The sequence below is a fragment of the Clarias gariepinus genome, chromosome 21 (genome assembly GCF_024256425.1).
Source record: "Clarias gariepinus isolate MV-2021 ecotype Netherlands chromosome 21, CGAR_prim_01v2, whole genome shotgun sequence".
Taxonomy (NCBI): Eukaryota; Metazoa; Chordata; class Actinopteri; order Siluriformes; family Clariidae; genus Clarias; species Clarias gariepinus.
The window spans coordinates 23,016,471-23,030,716 of NC_071120.1; the positions used below are offsets into that span (position 1 = coordinate 23,016,471).

At 39.5% G+C, this 14,246-nt stretch overlaps 1 protein-coding gene across 1 annotated transcript in view; it reads right to left on the reverse strand.

Moving 5' to 3' along the window:
- The window catches only part of si:dkey-61l1.4 (collagen alpha-1(I) chain), a 67,992-nt gene that overhangs the window by 24,886 nt on the left and 28,860 nt on the right, over window positions 1–14,246 (reverse strand). Inside the window, exons 7-15 of the mRNA XM_053480445.1 lie at window positions 10,800–11,354; window positions 8,972–9,016; window positions 7,239–7,358; window positions 3,993–4,031; window positions 3,856–3,909; window positions 2,931–2,984; window positions 1,790–1,897; window positions 1,519–1,572; window positions 1,367–1,420 (exon numbers count right to left, since the gene is read on the reverse strand). Coding sequence (XP_053336420.1) covers window positions 1,367–1,420; window positions 1,519–1,572; window positions 1,790–1,897; window positions 2,931–2,984; window positions 3,856–3,909; window positions 3,993–4,031; window positions 7,239–7,358; window positions 8,972–9,016; window positions 10,800–11,354 — 1,083 coding nt within the window. The remainder of the gene's footprint in view (window positions 1–1,366; window positions 1,421–1,518; window positions 1,573–1,789; window positions 1,898–2,930; window positions 2,985–3,855; window positions 3,910–3,992; window positions 4,032–7,238; window positions 7,359–8,971; window positions 9,017–10,799; window positions 11,355–14,246) is intronic.

Consider the following 14,246-nt stretch of genomic DNA (forward strand, 5'->3'; position numbering starts at 1 on the left):
TTCTGTGTGTGTGTGTGTGTGTTTGTGTGTGCCTGTGAAGGTGAAAGTACTGTAGGAGGGGTCTGTAGGCAGGCCCCTCCTACACACAGCAGGCTGAGCCTTGAGCAGAGAGAGAACATGGATTTTTAACGTCTTTAATGAGACTTGCTTTTGCTTTAACAGGCGCGCTGTACACACACGCATATAGACACAAAATAAAATATGTTTAACGCGCGCACACACACACGTGGTCACAGTGTTATAATAAACAGTACTATATCAAGTACTAATCAAAGTGCACGGATTTTGATTATACCAGTAAGAGACCCAGCAGCCTCCGCTATGTATCTTTCCTCTACCTCCACTCGTATTGTTTTTTATTTTAGCTCCACCCTGTCTGTGAGGCGCCGAACTCTGCTAGCATCAGTGCGTTCACTCTGCTCCAATAGTTATATTAAAGCAATAGTGTCAGTGAGGCATTAACATGCGCTATTACGGGTAACATTGCAGATAATACTTCTACAATACTAATACAGTACATTAGGACACATACAGTAGGCGTTAGTAGTAAAACCACTAGCTAGCTGCTCTAACATGCTCACTGACATCACAGCGTTGCTGATATCGATTTTGTAGACCATCTGCCTCAATTTTCAATATCGTGCTTTTTATGAGATGCCTTTCTGATCACCCTGGTTGTAAAGAGTGATTAAGTGAGTTTCTGCAGCCCTCCTGTCACTTTAAACCAGTCTGCCCGTACCTGCTGTTAAGTGGATGCTTTTTTTTATATTCCCTTTTATTTCGTGTACACAGTGTAAACCCTACAGCAAAAAAAAAAAAAAAATCTATATTGTATAATTTTTCTTATTATATTCTTATTTCATATTATTCATTTGAATACTTGTTTTCAGGTCATGGGCGGTTGTAAGAACATTTCCCTGTATATCATACTGTGTATGACTGTCTATGTGATAAATAAAATTAGAATAAGAATTTAGAATTTAGTTTTCCGCACCACTTTGTGTAAATATTGCCGTGCACCTTGTACATTTACTGTGGCCTGTGCATGCAGTATGGAGGGATGTAATGGATCCAAAACATAACCCAGGTAACCCCAGGTGTGAGTACACCCTGCATGCTCAGTGTAAAATGCCAAGAGGTTGCTACAGAAACAAGACTTTAATCAAAATGGTCTTATGTTAGTAATAGTCTCTAACTGTAGCTACTGTACAGTACATATGAGCTTAAATCCTTCTTCCTTCTTCTATTTATTCTTCCATAATATGCTCATTCTAGGAGGTCATAGGTTAGGCTATTAACCCTTAATCACTGTCTGTTCTCTAGTTTTTATCAGTAAAATGTATAATGTGATAATTAATAATTTCACCTTTACTCCAATCCTGCCTCTGTCCCCCCTGGGCCCTGGAATTCCTGGAAATCCCTAAGGTTCACACAAATGAAAACATTCCATAGAATAAAGGAAGTTGGCAATGCAAACATGGAATGCAATTTAATGTACAAGCATGTCTGATTGTGTACCTGCTCTCCTTTGTCTCCAGGGGGCGCAGATTCTCCTTTATACCCTCGAAGCCCCTTATATCAGAATCAGACAGGAAACATGTAACTGGAATGATTCCATCATGAACCGATAGTGATATGTTTCATATTACAGTACTATCGGTACTATGGTATGTTTCATATCATGTCAGGTTTTATCAGTTTAACATGAGAAGTCATGAAAACACACAATGTTTAAGGTACTGTACTGTATGTTCTGGTTTAGGCATTGTGTGAGTTTGATTCTCCTCACCTGCAGGCCAGGTGTTCCTTGAGGACCTGGTTCTCCACGCAGCCCGTTCTCTCCAACCCGTCCTGAAGTCCCTGCCCGGCCACGCACACCCTTCGGCCCCAAGTCGCCCTGGCAGAAAAGGGTGGGGTTTAGAAAATGAGTGGGAAAATAATTGTTTCACAATTCCATTATAGCTCCATTATTATGCACGATTACAAACTGGATAAAACACTTTTAAATAATTTGTGATCCATACAAATCTTTTTTTTTATCTAGATCCTGCAATTCCAAAAATTGCTTTTTATTTTGCATTGCACAATCACTTATATCATGATACCACGGTTATATTAATATAATATCAGTATAATAATTACTCCATGATTCATTCTCATAGAATACAGTCAGTCAGTTCATTTGAAATATGTCCTTGAATATCTGTGTATCATATTACCATAGACAACTTGTTACTTGAAAAATATATATTTTATATATATCTATGCTTACATGATACCATCTTACAAAAGCTAATTCTACTTTCTCTTTTTTTTTTTTTTCCCGGCCTGTCAGTATCACAGATAACACATAGCAGAGTGTATGTGTAGCTGTCCTATCATCATTCACAGCCATTTATTTTTTTAATTATTTTTTTTATTAATTAATTAATTAATTAATTTTTTTTGTTTGTTTCCCATATTATGACAAACAAGACCGGGGGACCAAAAAAAGAAAAGAGAGAGTTAAAAAAAAAAAAACCAAAATAAATAAATAAATAAATAATAATAATAATAATAATAATAAAAAAATAAAAATAAAAATAAATAAACAAACAAACATTTAAGGGAGAAAAAAAAAAAAGGAAAGGAGAGAAAAAAAGAAGGGGGGGAGGAGAGAATATAGTCAGAATCTGCTTCCGTACCTGCTGAAGAAAAAGAGAGAAAACAACAGAAGACACAACAGCAGAGAAATTGCAGCCACAACCAACATCTGTATGATTCGCAGTAAATCATAAATTAATTCTACTTTCTCAATATCGTACATCAAATTGATTAAAGAACATAATGGCAGCATAAACAAAGAAAATCACAAATAATAAAATAAATAAATAAATAGATGTCCAAACACAGCTACAATAATATAATCCCAGCAGAATGAAATCATTTACCATGTCACCATGACGACCTGGAGGTCCCCTCTCTCCTGGATCTCCTGGTATCCCCTTTAAGACAGATTAATGCAGAACAATCAATATTAATGTATTATGATTTTATTTATTTCTTTAACAAGTCAACACCGGACTCAAAGTTGGGCTCCTCATGTGTGTGTGTGTGTGTGTGTGTGTGTAGGTGTTTGTGTTAAAGCTCCAGCTGAAGCACTCACTCTCTCATCGTCTATACCGCTTCATCCTGTATACAGGGTCGCATGGGGGCCTGGAGCCTATCCCAGGAGACTTAGGGCACAAGGCGGGGGACACCCTGGACGGGGTGCCAATACATCACAGGGCACACACACACACATACACACACTCATGTGCTCATTCACACACTACGGGTAATCTGGGATGGGAAACCCACCAAGCACAGGGAACATGCCGAACCCGGACCCTGGAGGTGTGAGGCAACAGTGCTAATCTGTAAACAGCTGAAACAGCCCCTAGATAATGCTTTATTCTCCAAATTCCTCCAAATGAACCATTTGAATTTTTTAGAGCTGAACAAAACCTGGGGGGGGGGGGATATTCTTCTATGATGTCACAATAGGGGAACAATCTAATTGTGTTTATGAACCCTGAATCCCAGAAATATATATATTTTTCCTCTGTATGGAAATTTCTAGACAAACCTCCAATTTCTCTGCATGGAGGTTTAGATCCCTAATAAACATCCATCCTCTTCTGGAAAACACTGGTTTGTGGGATTATAGTGAACTATAGTGAGCGTAATGCAACAAGTGACTTATGCCATGTTGAAAACACATTTTAATCTACGATGAGGGTTATTGAATTATAAAGTGTGGTTTATTTGCATGATCAACACACTTTACATGTATATGGAATGTGTGTATTCTTTGTACAGCATGTGTATACTCACAGGTGGTCCTGGCCTTCCCATTTCCCCCACTGGCCCAGGAGGCCCCGTCTCTCTCTGTACACGATAATTGTTTAATTGAAAGTCACACAATCACGGAATTATGAAAAGAGGAAGATTTAGAGCTTGTGGTTACTTACGGGCCATGCTGAAATCAGGAAATGGTAATACGACGTTCTCTGCAAAACAGACAAAAACTGATGTAAGTGAGTGTTTTGCCCTAAGGTATAGATTTTTACGATCTTGTTAAATTCACATGCTCTCGTCCGCCGTGTAGAACCGGATGTTCTAGTCGCACTGACGTACTCCAGGCGCACCACCATCTGAGTTTCCAAATCTCAAGCGTACGAGATCCTCATGCCAGATTAAATATCAGACCGAGGACAGCGGAGGCACATCCACTGAGACACACAAAGTCCACACAGAGACACATTAAACTCATTAAACCACCCAGGCTGCCTCCGCACTCTACACCGTTTGTCTTGGCTTGGGTTCAGCTCGACCTGGTGAAGGTGAGCCTCAGAGCTGCCAGGAGAACCAGACCATGCCGTTAGCTCACCCAGAGGGGCTGGGAAATGATCTACACGTCTGTCAGGATCTCTTTCGGGTTGCAACACTGAGGCCTTTCAGAAAGAGAGCTCTGAGTAAACTCCACACTGTGGACTCCAATCCTAACCGTGGGTGGACTACGCTTTCAAATCAGCCTAATAGCCGTGCATTCAGTGCACAAATCAACATGCGTACACATACACATACACATATAGGTCCCGACAAAAGCACACAGGATTTAAGGAACGAATCTCAGAGAATGAAACACAATAGAGACTATTTACAATGCGTTTTTGTTTTTTGTAGTAAAACACTGCAGAAGCCTGCATGATACAAAGATGACGTCATGCAGGAAATTACAATTACATCGGCGGTTACACGGATACATCGATCTTTGCCAAAAGCATGTTCTTAAAACAAAAACAAGCAGACCTATCATTACCATAACCGTCCTGACTTTTGTTATTTTCTATATAACTGCACAAATATACAATACTTGTAAGGGCATATTGAAGCCATTAACATTCTCGAGCAATCAACCGTTCATATAAATAATCAAAACATGAGGTACGACTGGGAAAAGAAAGATGCAAAAGCGAGCGTACACACTAACCAAACTTAACGAGTACTAGAGCGGGTCCGTGATTGGGGTGGTCTCAGTTTCTTACTGATATGACATTTACAATAATAAGTATACACAGAACAAATCTTTTAAATATACTATATGGCCAAAAGTATGCGCCACCTGGCCATTTAAAAAAATGTTAAAATAATAATAATATTTGTGCCTCCCCCAAACTCATAGCACAAATTAAAAAACATGGCCCCCGACTGGGCGCTCGCTCTATCATCCGGAGATCGCTGTTTCGATTCCTGGGTGACGCTGTAGCCTTTGACAGCTGAGGGCCTAGAGAGAGCTGATTGGCTGAGCTCTCTCAGCGGGGAGGGATGGGAGGCGCAAAGCGCTCTCACATCTATCACGGCTCTACAGCCAATCACGAGCGTCTGTGAGCTCATGCAAGCAAAAGGAGCGGATAGAGCCTAAGACGTTTAGAAAGACTAAACGTCATTTGGTCTTTGGACGTTTTTGGTTCTCCCTGACTGACTGTCTAGACTTCAGACAAGACGGACAACACTGTTGTCTAATTGTTGCGTCTAAACAGCGATCTACTTCCATTCTCAGACACAATTGCTTTCATATCTGAATTTGATTCATGTCCAAGTATGCTGTATCGCTCTAAAGATCACCTCTTCAAGAGGACGCAGGCACGGTTCCCGAGTGCGGAGCGATTGTGTTCTCACTAAACCAGACCAGGGAACAATCCTGACGCCGTAATGTAAAAACGCCCTAAGTATGTTTACTGTGTTACTGTACTTCTTTCTTGCTGCATCCTTACTGGAACTTAAAGGTAAGGATTTCTGTACATTTAAAAAAATTTAATTTTACTTAGTGATGAGTCGTTCATAAATAATTTGTTCTTTTTGAACGAATCTTTAACGTGACTCAGAAGAACGAAGGTCACGGAAGGTGATTTTTATTTCTTTTCCACCGTAGGTTATGTGCAGAACACAGAATCGAGCGTTTCTTTCCCAATGACTCTTCTACTTCGAGTCGTTCATTCTTTTGTCACGTGACTCCCATAGATGCTATCGATGCAGTACACAGGAAACAGGACTAAACGCTTCTCAACGAATCTTCAAGTCCTGAGTCGTTCGTTTTTTCGTCACATGACTCCCATGGACGCTATGCAGTGCAATAGATTGAAAAGAACAAACGACTCAGACTAGAAGATATGAGAGGTGAGCTACTCATACTGTATGCCCTTTGCTGCACTGTAATATTTTCATCACTAGAATTATAGCCAAACAATTTTTGTATGTAGACGTGTTGGGGGTCTGTTTATTAAAAATGCAACATTTTATTTTATTTCTGATAAAAAGAACAAAATGAGCTAAATGACTCAAAAAAAGATTTGTTTATTTTGATGAACGAGATTTAAAAAACCGAGTCACTAAAATGATTCAAACTTTCCATCACTAATGTTAATGAAGGACATCTACTTTTATTGAGTAATATTTAGCTTCATGTATCAGTATATTTACTGAAGCACAGGATTTGTGTACTTCGCTCACCACAGATCGCAGCCCAGACTTCCTCATCCGTCAACAGTGAAATACATTTAAGGATAGTATATTAGTATAACATTAGAATATCCTTACATTAGAAGGGATTAACATTAGAATGTCCCTAAAGCTGTTATATATTCATGAGCAAATTACGACTGTCGGGGGGAAAAAACTTAAAAAAAAAAAAAAAAGTTGCTGTATTTTTACCTAACGGTTAAACACAGGTTTTTTTTAGATTTAACATTGAAAATCAAGTGGGTGGGCGGTTGGCACCACAATAACGGAGTCAATCACCATCACATGTTGACTAATAGACGACTGGTGAAATTCTATTGTTACTCCTTTCCCACTGAATTTCTCATCCATGAAGAATCAACAAGACCTGACACAAGCACACAAGACTGACACAATCCAAAAAATTGCACCACTGTTTCCAATTACAGGCATCTATCTAGAAGTCAGACTTGTGGTCTGGGGAAAAGTTCGAATCTACAGTCAGAAATAGAATCCAGCAGGGATGCAGCCATGACTCGGTCATTCTGTTGTTGTGCTCATAGGGCGGTACCTTTATGGCAAAAAAAGTTTGACTGGGAAACTTTCTGGAACTGGTGTCGCTGTCCAACACTAGACCTGGCAGCCATCACTTTCCAGCGCTATCACATTTTACAGGTTATGGAAAGACAATAAGGGAATGAAAGAATGGAGCATACCTCGAATGAGGCCCATTCCTCCGGAGTGTTGCGCCATAGGTAGAGCGAGGGCAATCCTGCCGGTCCTGGAGGACCTGGGTTACCCCTCGGACCATCTCGCCCTCTTTCTCCTGGAGATCCCTTTGAAATGGAACAATAACGGTCCATATATTTATATATTTACACTTGCAAGTACATATACTTTAATGCTTCCAAAGAGGTTTTGTATTTTGCATATATTGAGCTAAATTGAACTAAATTCTTTAAAAAAAAACAATGTATTCGCCAATTAAATACCAGATATATGACTGATATTTTGTTAGGTAAAAATTCAAAGCAAACATGTAGAATTCTCAGACAGAGCAAAAAGGTTGTATGGCTGTTGTTCACATTACCAACCTGTGACTGTGACTCAGTTCCAACACAAATCTGATGTTTTTCAGATTAGAAATGTGGTCCTAGATCGGATATACAGTATATCTCATGCATGGTTAGGCGATTTGAATTAGACCGGGCAGATCAGAACCCATGTGACTTTTTGTCTCTGCGCATGTGTACAGCACTCGCTGATGTTATCAGTCATCACAAGCAGCGTAGAGGTTTCATAGCAGTGCTAGCAGTACCTGCTAAATCAGCTGAAGTAATGGCTTTCTTCCTTCTTCTGGATCTCAACATATACAGTACAGCCAACTCACTGCTTCCAAAGCAAAATTGCAAGTATATTTTTGGTTAAATCCCATCCAATGTTTTAAACGAATGAGTGCTCGCACAAATATGACGTGTTTTAACACAGAAGACAGAAGATGTGTCAGATTACAGACACGTCCACAATAGGGTCAGATTGAAGTCATTTGCACAGTACTTATGAATGTGAACCCCTTATGGCAATCAAATCTAATTTGACCAAGAATTCGAAATTGAGCATTGTGGATTGTAATGTGAACGGAGCCTGTGTAACTGAACTCAGTTTCGGAGGTCACGAGGTTTATCCAGGGAAAAATTCCCACCACTAAGTTTTCTACTGTTTATTGTTAATACAAAATATTTAGACTTGGGTCTAAAGAGGTCATTTATTGTAGACCCAACACAAGCAATTAAACACTTGGTGGCATGCAACTACAAAAACTAATCAACAACATGGTAATGTTACCAAGCTGAAGCCTAGTCTTATTGTCCAGAAGTGTTGTATTCCTTTTACTGTATACAATACTAACTGACTACTAGTTAAAGTTATTATTTATTGTATCGCACTAGTCTTACTAACTTCTCCTTCATCTTTAAAAAAAAAAAACTCCCATTTGTAAAAACTTACTCCCAGACACTAATAAATGATGGTTATAAATCCATTATTTATGCTTCCATCATCTATACCACTTATCCTGTGTACGGTTTCGGCATCTTGGAGCCTATACAGTACCAAGGACCTTAGGGTAGAAGGTAGCACACACTCAATCACACAGCAGGGGCAATTTAGGTACGCCAATCTGGACAACTAATCTTTGAACTGTGAACGGAAACCGGAGTTGCTGGAGGAAACCCACAAGGCATAAATTCAACCCCTGACCTTCGTGCTTGGCATTGATTTGCCCTTGGACTACTGTCAGACCGATCAGGCTGAGAGTTCAACACCACTTTTCTGTAAATACAAGTACCTCAAATGCGTGATGAAGTGTCAGTAAGATAAAATTATACATCTAGATTATCGGTGCAGGCTCTGAAGTACATGATTTCACCTTAAAGGTATTCTTTCTCACCTTGTCTCCCTTATATCCAACATATCCTCTGGTCCCGGCACAACCCTAAAACAACGACACAAAATATGTTCGTTAACTTGCCAAACAGGTTTCTAAAAATTTTCTTTGTTTGCTTTGCTGAAAGTTAAAAGAAAGAGAACCTTGTAATATGTATAAAAGTATATTCGCTTACAGTCAATAATAATAATAATAAAACTTACTACACAATGTTAGAAATAAGTGTGAGTATTTTTTATAGCGATAAACCTAACCATTTTTTTTTGGACTACAGACAAGATAAGATGAATCACATCTTTAAAGAATATTCAAAGGTCTGTAATTTGCAAAAATCGCAGATGTAATCATTTGCGGCTGTACTCTTTTGGCTAGGGCCCAGCCTTGGCGCTGAACGTCTTTTCCCATTTGAAATTGTAAAAAAAATTAAACTTGGATTAAAAAAGGAAAAAAAAAGCCCAATGTACCCTAAACAAAACATTGCTTACGAAAACACGAGAACATCTTAAAGCGAGTCAAAACATGCTGAAACACCAAAACATCTTAAAGCGAGTCAAAACATTCTAAAAATCAGGCCAGTCCTTTTATGAAAATTCTATGTTGAACACAACAATATAAAAAGTGCTTATTAGTGATGTTGCTAGGAACAAATTAGCCCTAAGTACTGATTAGTGATTAATTTTGTATCTAATTATTAATAATTGCGTACTTCACTGACAGACAGGAGAATCGCAGATATTATACTTCCCCTAGAGGTAACATACAGTTTAACAAATATAGTACCAGTCAAAAGTTTGATGAACACGCCTTCCAATTCTATGGTCTTTCCTGATTTTTATTTCTTTTAACATTGTTAAACAATGCAGAAATACAGTATGCAATAATCTTATTTGAACAGTTGAAATTGAGATGTGTCTGCTGCTTAATGTATGCTCTGTAAAGTCTTCATTACATGGTAAGAGGGGGAGCTTAGTGGTTGTGGTGTTGGACTACTGATCGGAAGGTCCCAGGTTCAAAGTTCAGCACCAGCAAGTTGCCACTGTTGGGCCCTTGAGCAAGGCCCTTATCCCCCCAAAAAAATTATATATATATTTTTTATAATAAAAATGTAATTTGCTCTGGATGCTCAAAATGCTCAAATGTAAATGTAACGGCGTTCCTGAGTTGGTCTCCATGAAAGCAGTTTCATCAAAGTTCTTAATGGGTTTTGCAACTGCACTTGGAAATACTGTTTTTGCAAGAACTGTTCCAGAACACCTGACCTTAGTGTCTTTAAATAACAACTGGCTGTTGTTGTTACTTAATTATCTAATGATATATGTTATTTCATTTCATTTGAGAAAAAAAAAAATCCAGTATTGTTCTCGAATGTAGAAAAAAACAACAAACTCATGTCCAAACTTTTGACTGGTACTGAACCAACTGAATCGGGCCAGGGGTAGCTCAGTGGTTAAGGCATTGGACTACGGTTCGGAAGATCCCAGGTTCAAACCCCACAACCACCAAGTTGCCACTGTTGGGCCCTTGAGCAAGGCCCTTAACCCTCAACTGCTCAGATGTGTAATGAGATTTAAAAAAATTTAAGTCGCTCTGGATAAGAGCGTCTGCCAAATGCCTAAATGTAATGAATCAGCCAGTGGAAAAACAGAACTGATGCTTGTTTTAGTTTTGATATTCTTTATGTAAGAGCTAAAGCAGTTCTCTTTTACCTGTAGCTGGCACAGGAGGCCGCCCTGAGTTTTAGCACATATTAAAACTCCAATTTGGAACTCCAATGTGGTTCTAATCATTTATCATCAGCTCTGTGCAGTTTGCATGCTACGGTATGACTCACTCTTTTCCCCGGATGCCCAGCAGGTCCCGGAGGTCCTCGCAACATTCGATACTTCTTGCCATCAAATCCTGTGATCACATCCCCATGTTTAGCTGAACTCCTTGTCCTGCTTTGGTGTGTCGATCTATCTTGATGGGTCTCAGGTTTTTCCTGGCCTTTCCGGCTTAGGAAGTCATTGGACCCTTTGCCCTGAGTGACAGATCCAGAAGTGATGTATGTCCCTGAAGGCAACAGGTCCTCTTCTGTCAGGTTTAGGTCAAGAAACTGTTCTTGCACATGGTTCTTATTTACATGCCTGCTACCAGTTGAGGAATCCAGGTCGATGATATCCTGATCTGTTGGTTGTTTGTGTGAAAGACGATCGTCCTTTGGGGTTTTCACAGTGGTAGACTGGGCTTGGTTCTCAGTGTTGCCGTTATTCCTGGTGTATGATGTGACCTGAGGGGATTTCTGCCTCTTGGATTCATCCAGCACTCGAAAACCATCAGTCGGCTGGAAGTTGCCCATCTGGGATGGAGGGTCCATCTCTTCAAAGGGAATGAAGTTAAGAGGATCCTGTAAACAAACACAAATGATTAACAAATCCCACTCTGCACCATGTTACCCTCAAACCTCCAGCATGTCTTCACTTGACCCACTACCCCTAAAGGTATAAGGAAGAGTCAGAAATTTCAAACTGTCGCTCAGTTGGTACCTTTAAATTATGGTACATCTTCGGTATCTTGAGTAAGCTGGTTAGAGCTGTGTCAGGTGTACATTTAATTAGATTACAGTTAGATCAGGGGTCACTAAAAATTTACCCTTGATTGCTTTACCCCAACAACAAGGAAAAGTACAATTTGGTACCTTTATGTCTGGGACTGGAGGGAGCCTATCCCAGGGAACTTGGCGCACAAGGGTGGGGTACACCCTGAATGCAAGGAACAAGCACACACATTCACACACTATAATTTGCAAATGCCAATCATCTTACCCTACACTGCATGTCCTTGGACTATGGGACCCCTCAAACATAGGGAGACCATGCAAACTCCACACACAGACTGAAGGTGAGATTCAAACCCCCAACCAAGGTGCTGTTAGGTGACAATGCTCATTATTAACCCACCATACCACCTACTCTCAGCACATATATAATATAGTAAAAATTAATTTAAAATTAAAAAATAATAATGCATTAAAAAAGTCTACACTTTACAGGTACCTTTTGATGCAGAGTTAACAGTCCAGAAGATGCAGACTTTAACTCTAGTGTTTCTAGAAAGGTGTGTTAGTTGTTGCATGTTGCATGGTCACATGGCTGTTTTAGGAATTAGGATTATAGGAGGAGTTGCATCTGGTTCAGCTCCTCCCTCTTGGACTGTTGGTTTTGCCGCAAACTTGGTCTCCTACACTCTGGTGTGAAGTGGTATATGCATGACTCCAAGCTCCATTAACCCAGGTCTCTGTCCTCCATTACACAGCGTGCCTCAGACTGAAAGCAATCACGCACATCACTCCACAAAGTGGGGTCATTTGATGAAACACTCCTCTCAGAGGTGACATGGTTAACCAATTTACTGCTTCACCAACTTTGAGCTATGAGTCAGATTTTTGGCTGCTGATGCAGAGTTGTTGTTGGCTCATGTAGAAGTAAAGCACAACCAACACCTTTTAATAAAAAACAGCTGATCAGTACCTTTGAATGCAAACAAGGATTTAGGGAGAAATCGCATTTCCCAAACAATAGACTGGGATTGGATGACAAGGTCAGGATTCCCAGGTGCCTCATCTAATCTGGTTTAAAAGATGTATTGTGAGGAAAATAATGTTTTTTTTTCTCGTTATTTTCGAAGGCCAACTGAGGGACCAGGTCATGTGGTGCTCCTTTACCCTAGGACTTTAGTACATCCCAGCCAGGGCATAATGGAACTGACCAATGATAGACGACCACACGGAGAACCAAGTGCTCATGTCCCAGAGCCGGTTAGTATTTGTATTCTTTTTGGTTGACCGGACAGCAAGAAAGGACCCTCTTGATTTATTCTCACCAAGAAAAAGGTAGGTAGATCTTCAACAGATATTTGTTTAGGACCAAAAGCAAAAGTGAAAAGGCTGTAAGAAGAGCATTATATACTGTACATACTGAGTGTATGTAATACAGGAATTGAATATTTACGTAGGTTATGGTCTACGTTGACGGTTTATATATAAAATTTTGCAGTTAGACTTTTAGCTATAAACAAATCATGTATTAAATAATAATGTATCATAATGTATCATTTGGATAATTAATCATTACAATTGTGTAAAACATATGTGGGTTTTTATGTTGCTATCTTGTTTGGAGTACAGCCAGCATATTGAAACGAATTAGCATTTCAAAATCATGGTATGAATTTCGAACTTGTCTTTTTAACCAATCATACATTCTCTCATTCAGTTCCAAGACCAATCGCAAGTTTGGCCATCCATTAACAGGTAAAAACAAAATAATATGAATTGCCACTATCTGAAATAGGAACATTGGGACAATAGGGACAATTGATTGATGAACCTAACGGGCAAAACTGGCATCTGGAATAAATTTCTTTTTGTTAATAGTTGCATTTATGCAAAATTCAATTAATGCATCCAGTCATCCTGTTTAAGAAAATCACACAGAAGAAGCCCTGTAGGCTACAGACCACCTGGTCCGGGGACCTAGGGTATATTTGTGTAGTCATTTATTATACATTAAGTAGAAAGGTACACAAACATGAACTTGTGGTTTTAAGTCATAGAAATTCTGGCTGCACTCAAAAACAACATATTCTCGAAATGATTTACTCAGAACAGGTAAATCTTACATGCAGATTCAGAGGACCAGTGATAAAGTATCCATCAAATCACCAATCGCACATGCACCAATCGCACAACATCAAAATGATTGATTTTTTTTTTAAAAAGGCCTACCGCAGCTTTCCCTTGTCCATTCACATGTTGTCCCTTTTGAAATATTCCCAGAATAAGGCAGAATCCAAGCCAAACACGGAAACGCATGCTGACAGTGGACCCACGCTGCATCGGTTCATAAAGGAGTGCCGTACTCTCTCCTGCTCTCATCCTCTCTCACAAGGGATGGAACCTCCCATATACACCCACACCAGGACCCGGCCCAAGCCCAACACACCCAGACAGCCAGGCTTCAGGAAATCAAGGCTTAACCCACAGTACCCCCATACAGGTGGGTCACATACTGCTAAGAGACTAGCGCTGAAGGCAAGTTCAGTGAACTAATGCAGAGAATTAAATCACCATTGTACTGTATAAGGCCACCACTGGTGAAGGCTTTAAATTGAAATTAAGTGTGAATAAGAATATCTTGGTTATATTCATTACACTGAACATGATTTGAAAAACAAGCTAATAATTGTATAAAAAGATTAGTTTTCTTCTTCTGCACTTAAAGGTAAACGGTCACCTTAT